This window comes from Arvicanthis niloticus, chromosome 3, assembly GCF_011762505.2.
Source record: "Arvicanthis niloticus isolate mArvNil1 chromosome 3, mArvNil1.pat.X, whole genome shotgun sequence".
Classification (NCBI taxonomy): domain Eukaryota; kingdom Metazoa; phylum Chordata; class Mammalia; order Rodentia; family Muridae; genus Arvicanthis; species Arvicanthis niloticus.
The window spans coordinates 73,551,414-73,565,128 of NC_047660.1; the positions used below are offsets into that span (position 1 = coordinate 73,551,414).

General features: G+C 42.5%; 1 protein-coding gene across 7 annotated transcripts in view; it reads right to left on the minus strand.

The window, feature by feature from the left end:
- The window catches only part of Cfap70 (cilia and flagella associated protein 70), a 56,407-nt gene that overhangs the window by 11,630 nt on the left and 31,062 nt on the right, over nt 1-13,715 (minus strand). For 6 of the 7 annotated variants that reach the window (XM_076931202.1, XM_034499182.2, XM_076931201.1 and 3 more), the window contains 7 exons: nt 11,193-11,253; nt 10,768-10,962; nt 8,081-8,212; nt 5,837-5,962; nt 3,184-3,317; nt 2,953-3,068; nt 2,534-2,746 (listed from right to left, as the gene is read on the minus strand). In XM_076931202.1, the coding sequence (XP_076787317.1) occupies nt 2,534-2,746; nt 2,953-3,068; nt 3,184-3,317; nt 5,837-5,962; nt 8,081-8,212; nt 10,768-10,962; nt 11,193-11,253 (977 nt within the window). The remainder of the gene's footprint in view (nt 1-2,533; nt 2,747-2,952; nt 3,069-3,183; nt 3,318-5,836; nt 5,963-8,080; nt 8,213-10,767; nt 10,963-11,192; nt 11,254-13,715) is intronic. The other variant, XM_076931203.1, reaches the window with a different exon arrangement.

Consider the following 13,715-nt stretch of genomic DNA (forward strand, 5'->3'; position numbering starts at 1 on the left):
GTCATTGCCCAAAACCATAGCCATAGAAGACATGGATGCAAGGCTTCCTTGTCTATGTGTTTACCCTTGACAGGTCTGACAGAATGACAATGTCAGGGTTTAGGAATGTTATTCCTCACCTCACAGAGGAAATAACGGGGTTGGAAGAGACTGCTGAGAAAACTATATCCCTATCCAGAGCAAAAAAAAAAAAAAAAAAAAAAAAAAAAAAAAAAAAAAAGGCAATGCCCTCATAGCAGAATATTTTAAACTCAATTCCTTAAAGATCCAAATGTGAGACAATTATAAAGTTAATTGAAGAAAATATTACACAAAGAAGAGAAAGATTATAAAACTAAACTACAGCTAGGCATGCCTGTAATCCCAGCACTTGGGAGCCCCAAGCTGAATGATAGTAAATTCAAAGCTAGCTTGAGATACATGGCAAGTTCAAGACTAGCCTGTGTTACTAAGTGAAACCCTGTTGTGGTGGTTTGAATAAAAATGGCCCCCATAAGACTATAAGAAGTGGCACTCTTAGGGGGTGTGACCTTGTTGGAGAAAGTGCGTCACTGGGGTGGGTGCTGAGGTCTCAGATACTCAAGCCAGGCTGTGTGGCACACAGTCTCTTCCTGCTGCCTGTTGATCCAGATGTAGAACTCTCGGCTCCTTCTCCAGTGCCATGCCTGCCTGCAAACTGCCATGCTTCCTGTCATGACAATAATGGACTAAACCTCTGAACTGTAAGCCACTCTCAATTAAATGTTTTTCTTTATAAGAGTTGCTGTGGTTGTAGTGTATCTTCACAGCAATGGAAGCCCTAACTAACCCACCTATCTTCAAAAATATTCCTAAACTTCAAAGATAAAGAACTACAGTGGATATAGAACTGAAGTACTCTGGCCACAGCACCCCACTGACATCTGCAGAGCACTGCACTTGTCAAGGACATTTATCAGGACAGACTCTGCTGGCCCTTAGAACAAGTTTCAATATTTTTGAAGGATTCCACTTAGAGAAAATGTAATTTCTAGCCACATGAGATTATGTTATAAATAAAAAGCAAAGATATGTGGAGAAACCTCAAAATATTTAGAAAATAAAAACCATCCCACTAATAATCCATAGTCTCAGCTGGTAAATTCCTAGGTGTTTACAGGAGAAAAAAATGAGTCTACCCATGCGAAAATCTGGACCTAATGTCTTCAGTAGCTTAAACTTAATAGTCCCAACATGAAAACAACCAAACACGAAGCAACAGGTGAACAGAGATAAGCATAGGGTGCTTTCTCTATACTAGGGTGTAGTGTGGCAGCATAGATAGATAGCTGGTACAATCAGCACACCGTGGATAAATCTCAAGATAATTATGCTTGGTTAAAAAAAAAAATCAGACCAAAAAAGCACATACCATTTAACTCTAAACACAGTCTAGACTATTTCTAGAATTCTAAAACTTAAAAACCAACAAATTTGGGCTGTTTATATGGCTCAGCAGGTAAACGTGCCTGACACAAGCCTAAAGGCCTGAGTTCTATCCTGGGAGCCCACATGGTGTTAGGACAGAGCCCTGACTCCCCAAGGCTATCCTCTGACCACCACATGAGTGCCAGTGCACATATGCCTTCCGACCCAAGTGAAACAAACAATAGATGCAACTTTAAATTTTTAAAATGCAAATTCCTCCATAGTGAGCACAGATCAGTGGTTACCTTACCTAGGGGCAGATGGAAGGCATCACGAGGGGGCCCGAACATGGCATCGTCTCCATTGTGTTCTCTCAACTTACTAACGTGACCTCACATGTGTGCAGCTTATGACATTTCAATTGAACATTTCTCAGGCAACCTCAACATTTGTATGTCTACAGAATAACAATGCATGCATGTGCAAGAAATACACAAGCAAAGACATATATTAAAAAACATATCAGAGTGACTGATTTCCTAAAATACATGGAAAGCAGCTGGGGAGAAGGCTCAGTGATTGTGACCACTTCCTACTCTTGCAGAGGACCCAAGTTTAATTCCTGGCACCTACATCTGTCAGCAACCAGTGGTCTGTAATCCAGTTCCGGGGCATCTGAACTCTGTGGAGGCCTGCTGCATGTGATGCACAAACTGATGAGCCACACACTCTTATATATACTTATACAATAAAAAATCCCCCTGAAATCTTTAATATACAGGAATAGAGATCGGGGGAGGGAAAACAGGTTGGATGAATACATGCACTTAAAAATTACATGGTGGGGAGAAAAGGAGAGAAGAGCCACATTTTAATGTATTCAGAACAGTACTTGTTTTTAAGGAATATTGATGGAGGGAGTAAATTCTATATGATATGAAAATCAGTGTCAACAGACACTTCAGACCAGATCCCAGGTGATGAGTTATTAATAAATGAGGTATTTCTCCCGATATTGCTGAAATAGCTAAAAGTGTCAGTATCTGTTCAACAAATACTGACTGGTGCCTGCTTTGTTCCAGGTCCTATCCCTTAGGGTAATTAAATTTTCAATGGCCACTTCCCCATCTCCGTGGACTGCTCCCACCTGATAGGCCCTCTGATTTGATGGCTGTGGAAGACTCCTGTGTGACTCCCCAAGGGCCAAAACTGGGCTCTACTTTCACTCCTTCTTCATTGTTCTCTATGGTCGCAGAGCTCTTCAGCTTCGTTTGGAGGGTTCGTGCCTGAAGCTGTTTGAAGGCCTCATGAAATGCCATTTCCATTCGAATATCATTATTCTGAATTTCATAGAACAATCCTGAAGAAATAAAGAAGCTGAGATAAGGGCTGACTCCCACCATCATAGATGAAGAATGGGTACATTTTATTTCTCTCTGCCACGTATGTTTTATTCAAGTTTAAAAATCACATCCTCAGTCATTAGAGTAAATAGGGGGGAAGGGAATCTAGCAACGGGGTTTCCCCATCCCACACCCACATCCACGTCACAGGGAAACAGCATACCGAGTAAAGTCCAGGCAATAACATTGGTAGGTTCCAAGCATGTAGCATCTTCAAAGAAAATTTCTGCTTGCTCATAGTTCTCCAACAAGACAGCCAGGACACCACACAGCAACAAGCTGAGAAGAGACCCACTCAGTTAGCAGTCTGGTCCCGTGTTGCTCCAATGGATCAAAGACAAGCTGGAGTTGCAGCTTATCTGCTGCATCTCACCCATCTCTCCTTCTCTTCTACCTGTGAATATGACTCTCATTCAGAGAAAGGGCTTTCCGGAAACACTCTTGGGCTTTGATGTTGTCTTCAGTGAGGAGGCAGAAAGCACCATAATCCAGCCAGTTTTCCAGGTTCTGGGGCTCCCGAACTAACCTCTAGATACACACAATATTGGGAGGGACAGGGTTATTGCAATACTACACCCTACTTTTTGTGCATATAACACAGAAAATGTTCCATAGGTATCATACTTTCTATGAAAGCCAAAAATACCATTTTTCTTTTGCTTACACAGGACCCAGATCCTAAAGTACTGTTTTAGCTTTGAGTATATAATTGCTGACATCACTTAAAAAATCAAATCCTCAAGAGATTTATTTCTAAACTCAACCAATACCTTAGGAACTAAAGAATCTCTTTATTGCATCAGCCATAGGTAATAATTGCTATCATAATCTTGAGATGGCAAGTATACACAATTATCAATAAATCCAAGAAAAAGGATGATTCGTGTACAAACATGGCTTAAAGAAATTATTCAGGTCTGGTAGCTCATGTCTTTAATCCCAGCATTTGGGAGGCAGAGGCAGGCAGATCTCTGTGAGTTTGAGGCCAGCCTGCTCTACAGAGTGAGTTTCAGGACAACCAGGGCTACAAAGAGAAACCCTGTCTCCCAAACCTAAAAACCGCCCCACCCCACCCCCCCAAAAAAAGGAAAAGAAAAAGACAAAAGAAATTAAAGAAAACATGAATAAATGGGAAGCTACCCCAAGTTCAGGTTAGGAAGGGAAGATTTAGTGTTGCTAAGATGTCAACGCTGCCCAGAGTAACCTACACACAGGGCAATCCCTGTCAACATCCCAACATAAATCCTTAAAAAGTTAAACATAGAATCACTATACAGCCAGCAATTCCACTCTTAGGTATAACCAAAATAATCAAACATTAAAAAGAGTATAAAACAGATGCTAAATAGTTTTACAAAAATGTTGCATTGAGCCTTTTAGTTTGGTTTGGCTTTTCCATGACAGGGTCTCACTATATAGCTCTGGCTGTCCTGAAACTCACTGTAGACCAGGCTGGCCTCCAACTCAGAGATCCATCTGCCTCTGCCTCCTGAGTACTAGGATTAAAGGGGTGTGCCACTTTTGAGTCTTAAATTCTGGATACAAGTTGCTTGAAAAAATATGTTTTATAAATAATTTCTCCTGCTCTGTACTTTCATAGCCCTGACAAGCCTGGAACTTTTTATATATCCCACGATGGCTTCCAAATTTATGGCAATCTTCCTGCCTCTACTTTCTGGTGCTGGGGTGGCAGACATCATTTTTCCCTGTCACCTTCTGCCCTTTGGTCGTCTGCCAAGGTACTTTCCACACAACCCTTGGTCAAAGATTTTTATGAAAGTTCCATGTTTTACACTTATATTTGTTACACGGTCATCATTGATTTTTGCAAAATGTTTAAAGTCACATCAAGGCTCGTTCATTTTGCATGTGGATTACCAGCTGTTCTAGCACTAAATGAAACAACTCATTTATCCATTGAATTTATTTTACAGCTTCATCAAATGTCTAATGCCCTGGGTGCTGGGGAGAAGGCACTTATGCAAACATGAGGACCAGAGTTTGGATCTGTTAGCACCCAAGGAAAAGCCAGGTAGGTGCAGTAGCCTGTCTGTAATCTCAGTGTGAGAGACAGGGGACTGCACACCCTGGGCCCTAGAGCAAGCTGACCAGCCAGACTAGGCAGATTGGCTAGCTCTGGGTTCAAATGAGAGAGCCTGCCACGATATATAAGGTGGAGAAGACCCAGGTTTGAATCACACCACCTCTGTGGTGACTTGCAACTGTTTGTAACTCTAGTCCTAGGAGATCTAAGGCCCTCTGCTGGCCTCCACAGGCACCAGGCATGTACATGGTGCACAGGCTCACGTGGAGACAAAACACTTTAGACACAAAACAATAAAAACAAATTTAAAAAAATAGTCAAGTGACCTGTTGGACACATGGCTTATTTCTCTAATTGTAGAACTCAGGCGGTTGAAACAGGAAGACTTCATAGGACAGCTTGAGATACAGGGAAACACCTTGTCTCAAGTATGTACCTAGCACACTCAAGTCTCCTGTTGGGTCCCAATACTCCATGAACTGGGAGTGCTGTGGGTGCTGCTACGATCCTAACATCGGACAGGTAGAGGGAGGAAGAAGAGATGTTCATGCTCGTCCTTGGCTATATAATGATTTTAAGGTCAGCCTGGGATATACAAGACCCTGTCTCCAAAAAAGAAAAAGATAAATAAATAACAAAACCAAAAACAAAAATCAAATGATCTTATTCATATGGGCATGGTTTTGGTCTCTCCCTTTCTGTCCTACTGATCTGTGTCTACAGTTTGACTGATCAAGTTTAAATTCAATAAAATCCTACAATTTATTGGGTGGTGGTGGCACACACCTTTAATCGCAACACTCAGGAGGCAGAGGCCGGCAGATCTCTTTTGAGTTCAAGGCCAGCCTGGTCTACAGAGTAAGTCCAGGACAGCCAGGGATACACAGAGAAACCCTGTCTCAAAAAACCATAACCAACTAAACAACTCTATAAACAGACAAACAAAAAACTATAATTATACACAGATTCACAAATAACAACAATCACCGAAACATCTGGTTACCTCTTCATAATACACAGCTGCCATTTCAAAGTTCTCATTGACTTCTGCCTCAAACGCAAAGAGTCGAAGCTGATTGCTGCTTGTCTGAATTGTTGAGGTGCTGCTTGGGACATCATCGGGGATGGCCTTGTCATTGAGATTGTAAACAAACAAAATAAACAATTACATGTGAAGATGTTTATAAGAATAAACTGGATATGAGAGCCAGTCATGACATAAATGAAACATAGTGTGTGTGTGCGCGTATGCGTGCGCTTGTGTGTGTGTGTGTGTGTGTGTGTGTGTCCGCACGCACTCATGTATAATGGAAGGAGTGAGCTTGTCCTGAATTCCCTCTGTGGACCATGCAGGCCTTTACCTTTCAATCCTCCTGCCTCAACCTCCAGAGTAACTGGTATTTTTCATTCCTGCAGCTACAGGGCCAGGTTCCATCATCTCAATAACGACTTCTTTCATAGAGATACTAGAAAGGCTGACCATAGCAGGCACTTAGGAGGTGGAGGCAGAAGGATCTATTCAAGGCCATCCTTGGCTACATAGCAAGTTCAGGACTAGCTTAGATTATGTGAAAGAGAGGCTTTAGGCAAGCAACCCTTAATTTCTCAAATGTATTGTACCAGTCTAGGACCTTGCATAAGTCTGGGAAATGCTCTAACTGAGCTGTAGTCCCAGTGTAAACCCTTCTAACCCAGTCTAAACCTTTTTTTTTTTTTTTTTTTAAAAAAAACTATTTTCTTTTTAAGTAAGTTTTTAAAAATATTATGTGTATTGGTGTTTTGCCTGCACACTTCTCTGTGTGAGGGTTAGGGGCAACTGTGAGCTGCCATGTGGGTACTGGGAAGGGAAACCAGGTCCTCTGAAAAAATAATCAGTACCCTTTAACTGCTGAGGCATCTCTCTAGCTACTAACCCCTCAACAGTTAGCTCCCCATCTAAGCTGTTTCTACCTGTGCTCTGTCCTTGTGATCTCAGATGGAGAGTCACCCAAGGTTCTTTTCTCCTTTTTAAGGCTAACCTTTCCGTCTCAAGCCCTGGTTCCCTCAGTTGTCCACCTAGGGCTTTCTGGAGACATGCCTCTATCAAAAGATCTAGCTCATCTGTGTCTCAAGCCTGACTCCTCTTTTAGACAAATGTTCCCAGGGATGGAAGGTGGCAAACAGTTTCCATCTCATGTCAAGAGCTTTCCAAACATATAATACATGCCATCCACACCCACGTCTAAGCAGAATTGCCCTAACCCTACAGCATCGTGCTATCCTGGCTTACCTATTCCGAGAAGACTGAAGCATGTAAAGAAAGGCCAGGAAAGAAAGACTGCAGTGAGGAAAGAGAAAAGAGGACAGACAGAGTCTGTAAGGTGGCGTGGCTGCTCAGAGATTTGTTTCTGTTACACCAAGTAACAATTGACTATAAGCAAGAATGCAGAAAAGCAGGCAAGATGCAAGTGTGCAAACACAGGCACAGACTCGTGAGTACAAAGTGATCGGCAGTCACTAAACTGCGCGTTCTGAGCTGGCCAGGGAGCTCAGTGGGTATAGGACTCTGCTGCCAACCCTAACGACTTAACTCTGGTCTTGGGGAAGAAGGGACCTTGACAAATGCACTGTGGCACACAAAATAAATGAAAATGAAATTTAAAATTTTAAAGGCATATTTTAATTGCTACCATCATCTTTACAGTAGCAATTCAAACATGCCATTTCAAATATCCAAAGATACATTTTCCCTTATTTTTTATTATCCTGAAGAAAAATCAAGACTTGCTCATATTCAGAAAATGTTTCACTTTGTGATTTCCATAGCTTTTATTTAACAATTTTGTCACATTAAAAATCTTTTATTCTTCTTGTGTGTGTGTGTGTGTGTGTGTGTGTGTGTGTGTGTTACTGCATGCATGTCTTGTCTGAAGCCAGGTGAGGGTGCAGAGAGTTATGAGCCACCATGTGGATGCAGAGATCAAACTCTGGAAGAGTTGTCCTCTGGAAGAGCAACCAGTCCTCTTAACCACTGAGCTGTCTCTCCAGTCCTGCGTCACATTCTTTAAAGCTGGAGAACTAATTTTTCTAGGAAACTGAAAGAGCATGCCCCTTCCCCTCCCACTGGACTGTCAGTACCCTGTACAGGACAGGCTACTTCATCGTGTTTGTTGAATAAAGGAAGAAAATGAGCAAAGGAAGGAAGAAAGGTTTACAAAGAAGCCCTGCTGCCCTCCGAGGAGGTGGGCTCTCAGTTGTAAACACCTACCTGGTTCAGGGCCACATGCATTTGATCTACCAAGAACACATAAAGCTCACTGATAAATGTCTGCAGTTCCTCCTGGCTTTCGAATGCTGTTGTCTTCAAGTATTTCTCTCTCACAATCTTTACCACAGCATGCTGCAAGACATACACATTCCCTTCTGACACCGCAGCTCAGCAGTGTACTGACACCCAGGTCTTTAGGACTTCTAATATCGGGCTCATTGGAACCTCAAGTGATAGTTACTTCCCTGTTAACTGTGAGGCTCTCAGTGCTAACAGCTCCCCAGTCAACATGTTCTGAACGGACTTATGTATTTAATGACAGTCTCGATATGTAGCCCAGGCTGGCCTGGAGCGCACTTTGTAGCCCACAGTGCTCTTCAACGCACATCTCTTACCTCGGTCTCCCAAGCACTAGACATGTGCCTCAAGCCTGGGTTGTAAAAAATTCTTTTCGAGTTCGAGGCCAGCCTGGTCTATGGGGTGAGTTCCAGGACAGCCAGGGCTATACAGAGAAACCCTGTCTCGAAAAACAAAAACAAAAACAAAAAACAAAAAACAAAAAACAAAAAAAAAAGAAAAAAAAAGAAATTCTTTTCGAGATTTTGCAACATCACTAACAGAGGAAAGGCTGTGCCCATATCATGTGAAGAGGGTCATGGAGCTGACATAACCTTGAGAGTAGGTTTGTGAGTTGTGTCTTTCCTAGTAACTATGCGGTGTCATGGAGAAAGGTCTGAGAGGCTGGAGAATGGGATTCTGGTTTAAACACTGTCACTGTACTATTTCATGTATTCTTTGCTTGTATGTTTTGTTTTGTCTTGTTTTGGGGGGGAGGACAAGCTCTCTCTCTCTCTCTCTCTCTCTCTCTCTCTCTCTCTCTCTCTCTCTCTCTCTGTAGCTCTGGCTGTCCTGACCCTCTGTAGACCAGGCTGGCCTACAGAGATCCTCCTGCCTCTACCCTTCCAGTGCTGGAATTAAAAGCATGCATTGCCACAGCCAGCATCATATTTGGTCCCCAGGTTTCTCATTATATTTCAGATGGTGACTGAGAAGCTGGACAACGAAAACACAGATAGACGGCTGAAATTACATAAAACTTTGTGTGGTGGCCCATGCCTATAAAGCCAGCACCAGGAGAGCAAAGCCAGGGGAGAGCCATAATTCAAGACAGCCAAGGTTGTATACCCAGACACTGTTTTTTTTTTTTAAAAACAAACAAACAAACAAAAAGTTAGACAAATACAGTAGTCTTGCTGTAGCTGCAGTCCATTCTTCATGGTCAGTTCAGGTTGAAAACAAGTGGAAAATTCCAGAAATGAACAATTCACAAGCTTTAAGTTGACCAGTGTTCTGGGTAGATGTAGAAGTCCCACATTGTATCCAACTCCTTGGATCTGAAGTGCCTTCTGCTTAGCGTTTCATACTGTATAGGACACCAAGCACTAAGCACTCAGTGGACATGCTGTTATCAGACTGACAGTCAAGGTACCATAGCATGTATGTTCAACAGACCCTACTGTTGAATAAAGGCACCAAATAATAAAATAATAAAGAAAGAAAGAAAGAAAGAATAAAGGCACCAAAGCACCAGCAATGAATAATACCAGCAGTTTGGATACACCAAAGAGAAGCCATAAAGTGCTGTTGAGTGAAAAAAAAAATCATAGGCCTGTACGCAGAGGAAAACATACAAGCTTCAGTGTTATTCAAAGTTTAAAGCTATTTACTTATTTCTATTTTATGTATATAGATGTTCTGCCTGCATATATGTCTGTGTGCATGTATGCCTGATGCCCAGCGAGCCAGAAGAGAGTATCAGGTTCCCTGAGATTGTAGTTACAGACGACTATGAGCCTCCATGAGAGTGCCGGAGAGCAAACCTAGTCCTCTGGAGAGCAGCCAGTGTTGTAAACTGCTGAACTATCTCTCCAGCTCCTTATTCACAGTTTTGAACGTCTACTGGGGACCTTAGAACACATACACCACAGATACAGAGAGAATAATATGTAAATTCAGCTTTTTGGGAATGGCCTGACAGCTGTTTCTTTTTTCCCCCACTAAGTCAGGTTAAATACTAAACATCTTCATCATATTAATCATAATAATCATAATAATCCAATGTGACAATATTCTCTCTTACTGCTCAAAAATAACTCATCCCCAAAACTAAAAAAAAAAAAAAAAATTCTGAACATAAATACTAGCCATTACTATTTTAAAAGACTAGGTTTGTTTGTTTGGTTTTGTTTGGACAAGATCTCATCATAGCCCAGAGCCCAGGCTAGCCTCAGACTTGTTCTGTAGCTAAGGCTGGCCTTGAACTTCTGATCCTTCACCTGCTGAGAACTGGCATTACAGGTGTGCAGCACCAGTTCTCAACTCTTACTCTGCAGACAAAGAGGCTTAAGTGAGAGATAAGGAGAATCAGTTACAGTGTCAGGAACATAATTTCTGCTAGTGGAGGGTGTGAAGTTTGCTCTCCAGTCCAACTTCAAATGAAGATTTGGGTCTTACAGGCTCTCATTTGGGATAAATCTATAGCATCCCGAGACTGCAGGAGCGGATTGTTTTCCGACATTCTGTCCCAGAGCATCTAGCGGAGCAGAAACTATTGCGCGCGGGGGGGGGGGGGGGGGGGGGGGGAGCTCCACGGGCTGATAGAATACATAAAGAAATGCATGCTTCACCTTGAGCTGTTCTTTGAAAGCAAAGTACTTTCCAGAGCAATTGAGCTCATAGTTGAGCTGACACTTCTGCTCCTCCATGGTTTCGTTGTCTATGTCACTCTCCAGTTTAGTCCCTTGCTTCCCAAACATGCGGTGGTATTCAGTCAGAATGGCTCTAGAGATGCCCTTGATCTGCGTGTGGTAGTCACTCACAGCCTGGGAAAGCATCAAGGTCCCGCAGGGGACAGATCAGGCATTAGAAGTCCTCAACACACTGCACAGTATTCACTGATCATGAATGGATACACAGACACACACACACACACACACACACACACACACACACACACACACACATTGCCACACCTCAGGAAGCCACACTGAAGAGTTTGTTTTGCCTTCAAATGCATTGTTACCCACAGTTTCGCCCTGGCATTAACACTTGCCTTCTGAGCTCCCCCTGTCCGGCGGGTGAGAGGTGGCCGCGGGGGTATCATTTCCTTGACCCTGTATCAGGAAAAAGCAACAAAAACAACAACAGCTTTATGATCTGCAGGCCTGTGCTCTTTCGTATCTCCCGAGTCCATGTGGACGAGAGCCAAGGTCTGTCTCTCTACTGCACTCGAGGATTTGAGCTCTCACATAAACCCTCAGATCTGAACCCTAGGACAGTATAGAAGATGGTACTGATTTGAGCCTGGCTTTATCCTCACACTTTTTTTTTAAGTATTGGTAAATGGCTTCTGGGCTAAGGGTTAGAAAATAATTTGTATCTGTGTGTTTCTGAATATGTGTTTCTAAAAGCACACAGATTTGGAAAACTAAGTTTCCTTTCCACCTACGATGAAACATGTTTTTGGTTTTGTTTGTTTTGTTTTAAGATTTATTTATTTTTATTTATATAAGTACACTGCAGCTGTCTTCAGACACACCAGAAGAGGGCATCAGATCCCATCACAGATGGTTGTGAGCTACCATGTGGATGCTGGGAATTGAACTCAGGACCTCTGGAAGAGCAGTCAGTGCTCTTAACCTCTGAGCCATCTCTCCAGCCCAAAACAAATGTTCTTAATCATAATTTACACAACTGTATTGTTAAATTACAATAACACTATCAGGCTCTAAGAGAATACTCTTTTTTTTTTTTTTTTTTTTTTTTTTTTTTAAAGATTTGTTTGTTTGAGCCACGTGGTGGTAGTGTACACCTTTAATCCCAGCACTCAGGAGACAGAAGCAGGCTATGATACAGAGTGAGCTCCAAGACAGTTAAGGCTACACAGAAGAAGCCTGTCTCTTAAATAAATAAATATTTACTTGTTTTTATTCTACGTGTGTGAGTGTTTTGCCTCCATTGATAAATATGCACTACATGCAAATGAGTGCAGAGAGAGGCCAGAAGAGGGCACCAGATGCCCTAGAACTGGAGTTACAGCCATTGTTAGCATGTGGGTGCTGGGAACCAAACTCAGGTCCTCTGGAAGAGCAGCCAAGTGCTGTTAGTCACTTAGCCATCTCTCTGGCCCCATGTACCTATAACTTTTCACTATAAGGCAATACATGCCAACATCCTAATGGTTTCTTTCTAGGGAAGCTTATATGAATCTCCAGGGACCAGGTGTGGTGCTGTGCACCTGTGACCCTGAACCTGGAGGACAGAAGCAGGGGAACCAGGAGTTTAAGGTTAGCTTCATCTATAGAGCAAGTCTGGGCTAGTTTGGGCTTCTCGGGCTCTTGTTTCAAAAGCGAAACAAAAGATAATAAAACAGAAGAAAGAATCTTCTTCTATTTCCAAGGGATAAATCAGGTAGCTCTGGTCCCTCAGAGTTTCAGATTCCTATCCAAAAATACTGTACTGCCTTGAGACCCTCAAATGGACAAGTTCAACTTTCCTTTGATGGGACCTAAATAACTGTATAGGACTGCTAGTGATTAGTAAATTTAATCTTATTTATCTTAATAGACAGTAATACAAATTTTAAAGACTTGGAATAATGTGTAGCTAAGTATCTCCTCTCTACTTTGTTGTCAGCCTCCTACCTTCCTCTCCAGAAATAATATTATCAACTCATTTAAAATATATGGAGAGTTCCTAATGTCTCTCAGGAAGTTTTCTAGGCCTGGGGATGGAGCTAAACAACACAAGACTCCTGCCTTTACGGGGTTTACTTTCTGGTAGGGAAAGAAAACTAAGACAAGCATGGTAGTAGCACGTGCCAGAGGAAATGATGTGGGGAGGCAGAGCTATGTTGGGGCTCAGGCTGGCAGGTGCAGGAGAGCAGACTTCACCAGGGAAGGCTTCATTGAGAATATCTGGGCAAAAGCTCAAGGGAAGATAAAGGAAAAGTCATGTGATATTCAGGATAGGGTTATTTCAGGCAAAGCAGCAGCTAGCATGAAGCTTGCTGCAAATGTGAGCTTAGTGTTCGGCAAATGTCTTTAATCCCAGCACAGGGAGGCACAGGCAGATGGATCTTAGTAAGTTCAAGGCCAGCCTGGTCTACATAGTAAAACCCTGTCTCAAAAGTAAAACAAACAAGAATAACAAAATATGAGTCTTACATGTGAGGAAAAGCAAAGACAGTAGTTTGGTTGGACTGAGGGGTGGAGGGCAAAGCAGACGCAGAATGTGCAGGCCACTGTAGGCCTTCGGAAGGACTCAGGGTGAGATGAGGTTTCACTGGTAGTTTCAGAGCAGAGGGATCATATGGGCTGACCTTAATTCTAATATAACCATATTATAATGCTGAATTAATGAGCTGGGATATGGCTCAATAGATAAGAGCACTTGGTGTGCAAGCCAGGAGACCCAAGTTTGAATCCTATCTCTTCTGTAGAAGCACCACCATAAAGAAGCCAGGTAGAGGGGTATGATTCACCTTCAGGAGTGAGAGTGGGCAGAGAAAGGTAGGGAACAGAGGGTTAACTGGGCCCAGCAGTTTAGTTAAAATGTTAAGTTCCATGTTGAGAAA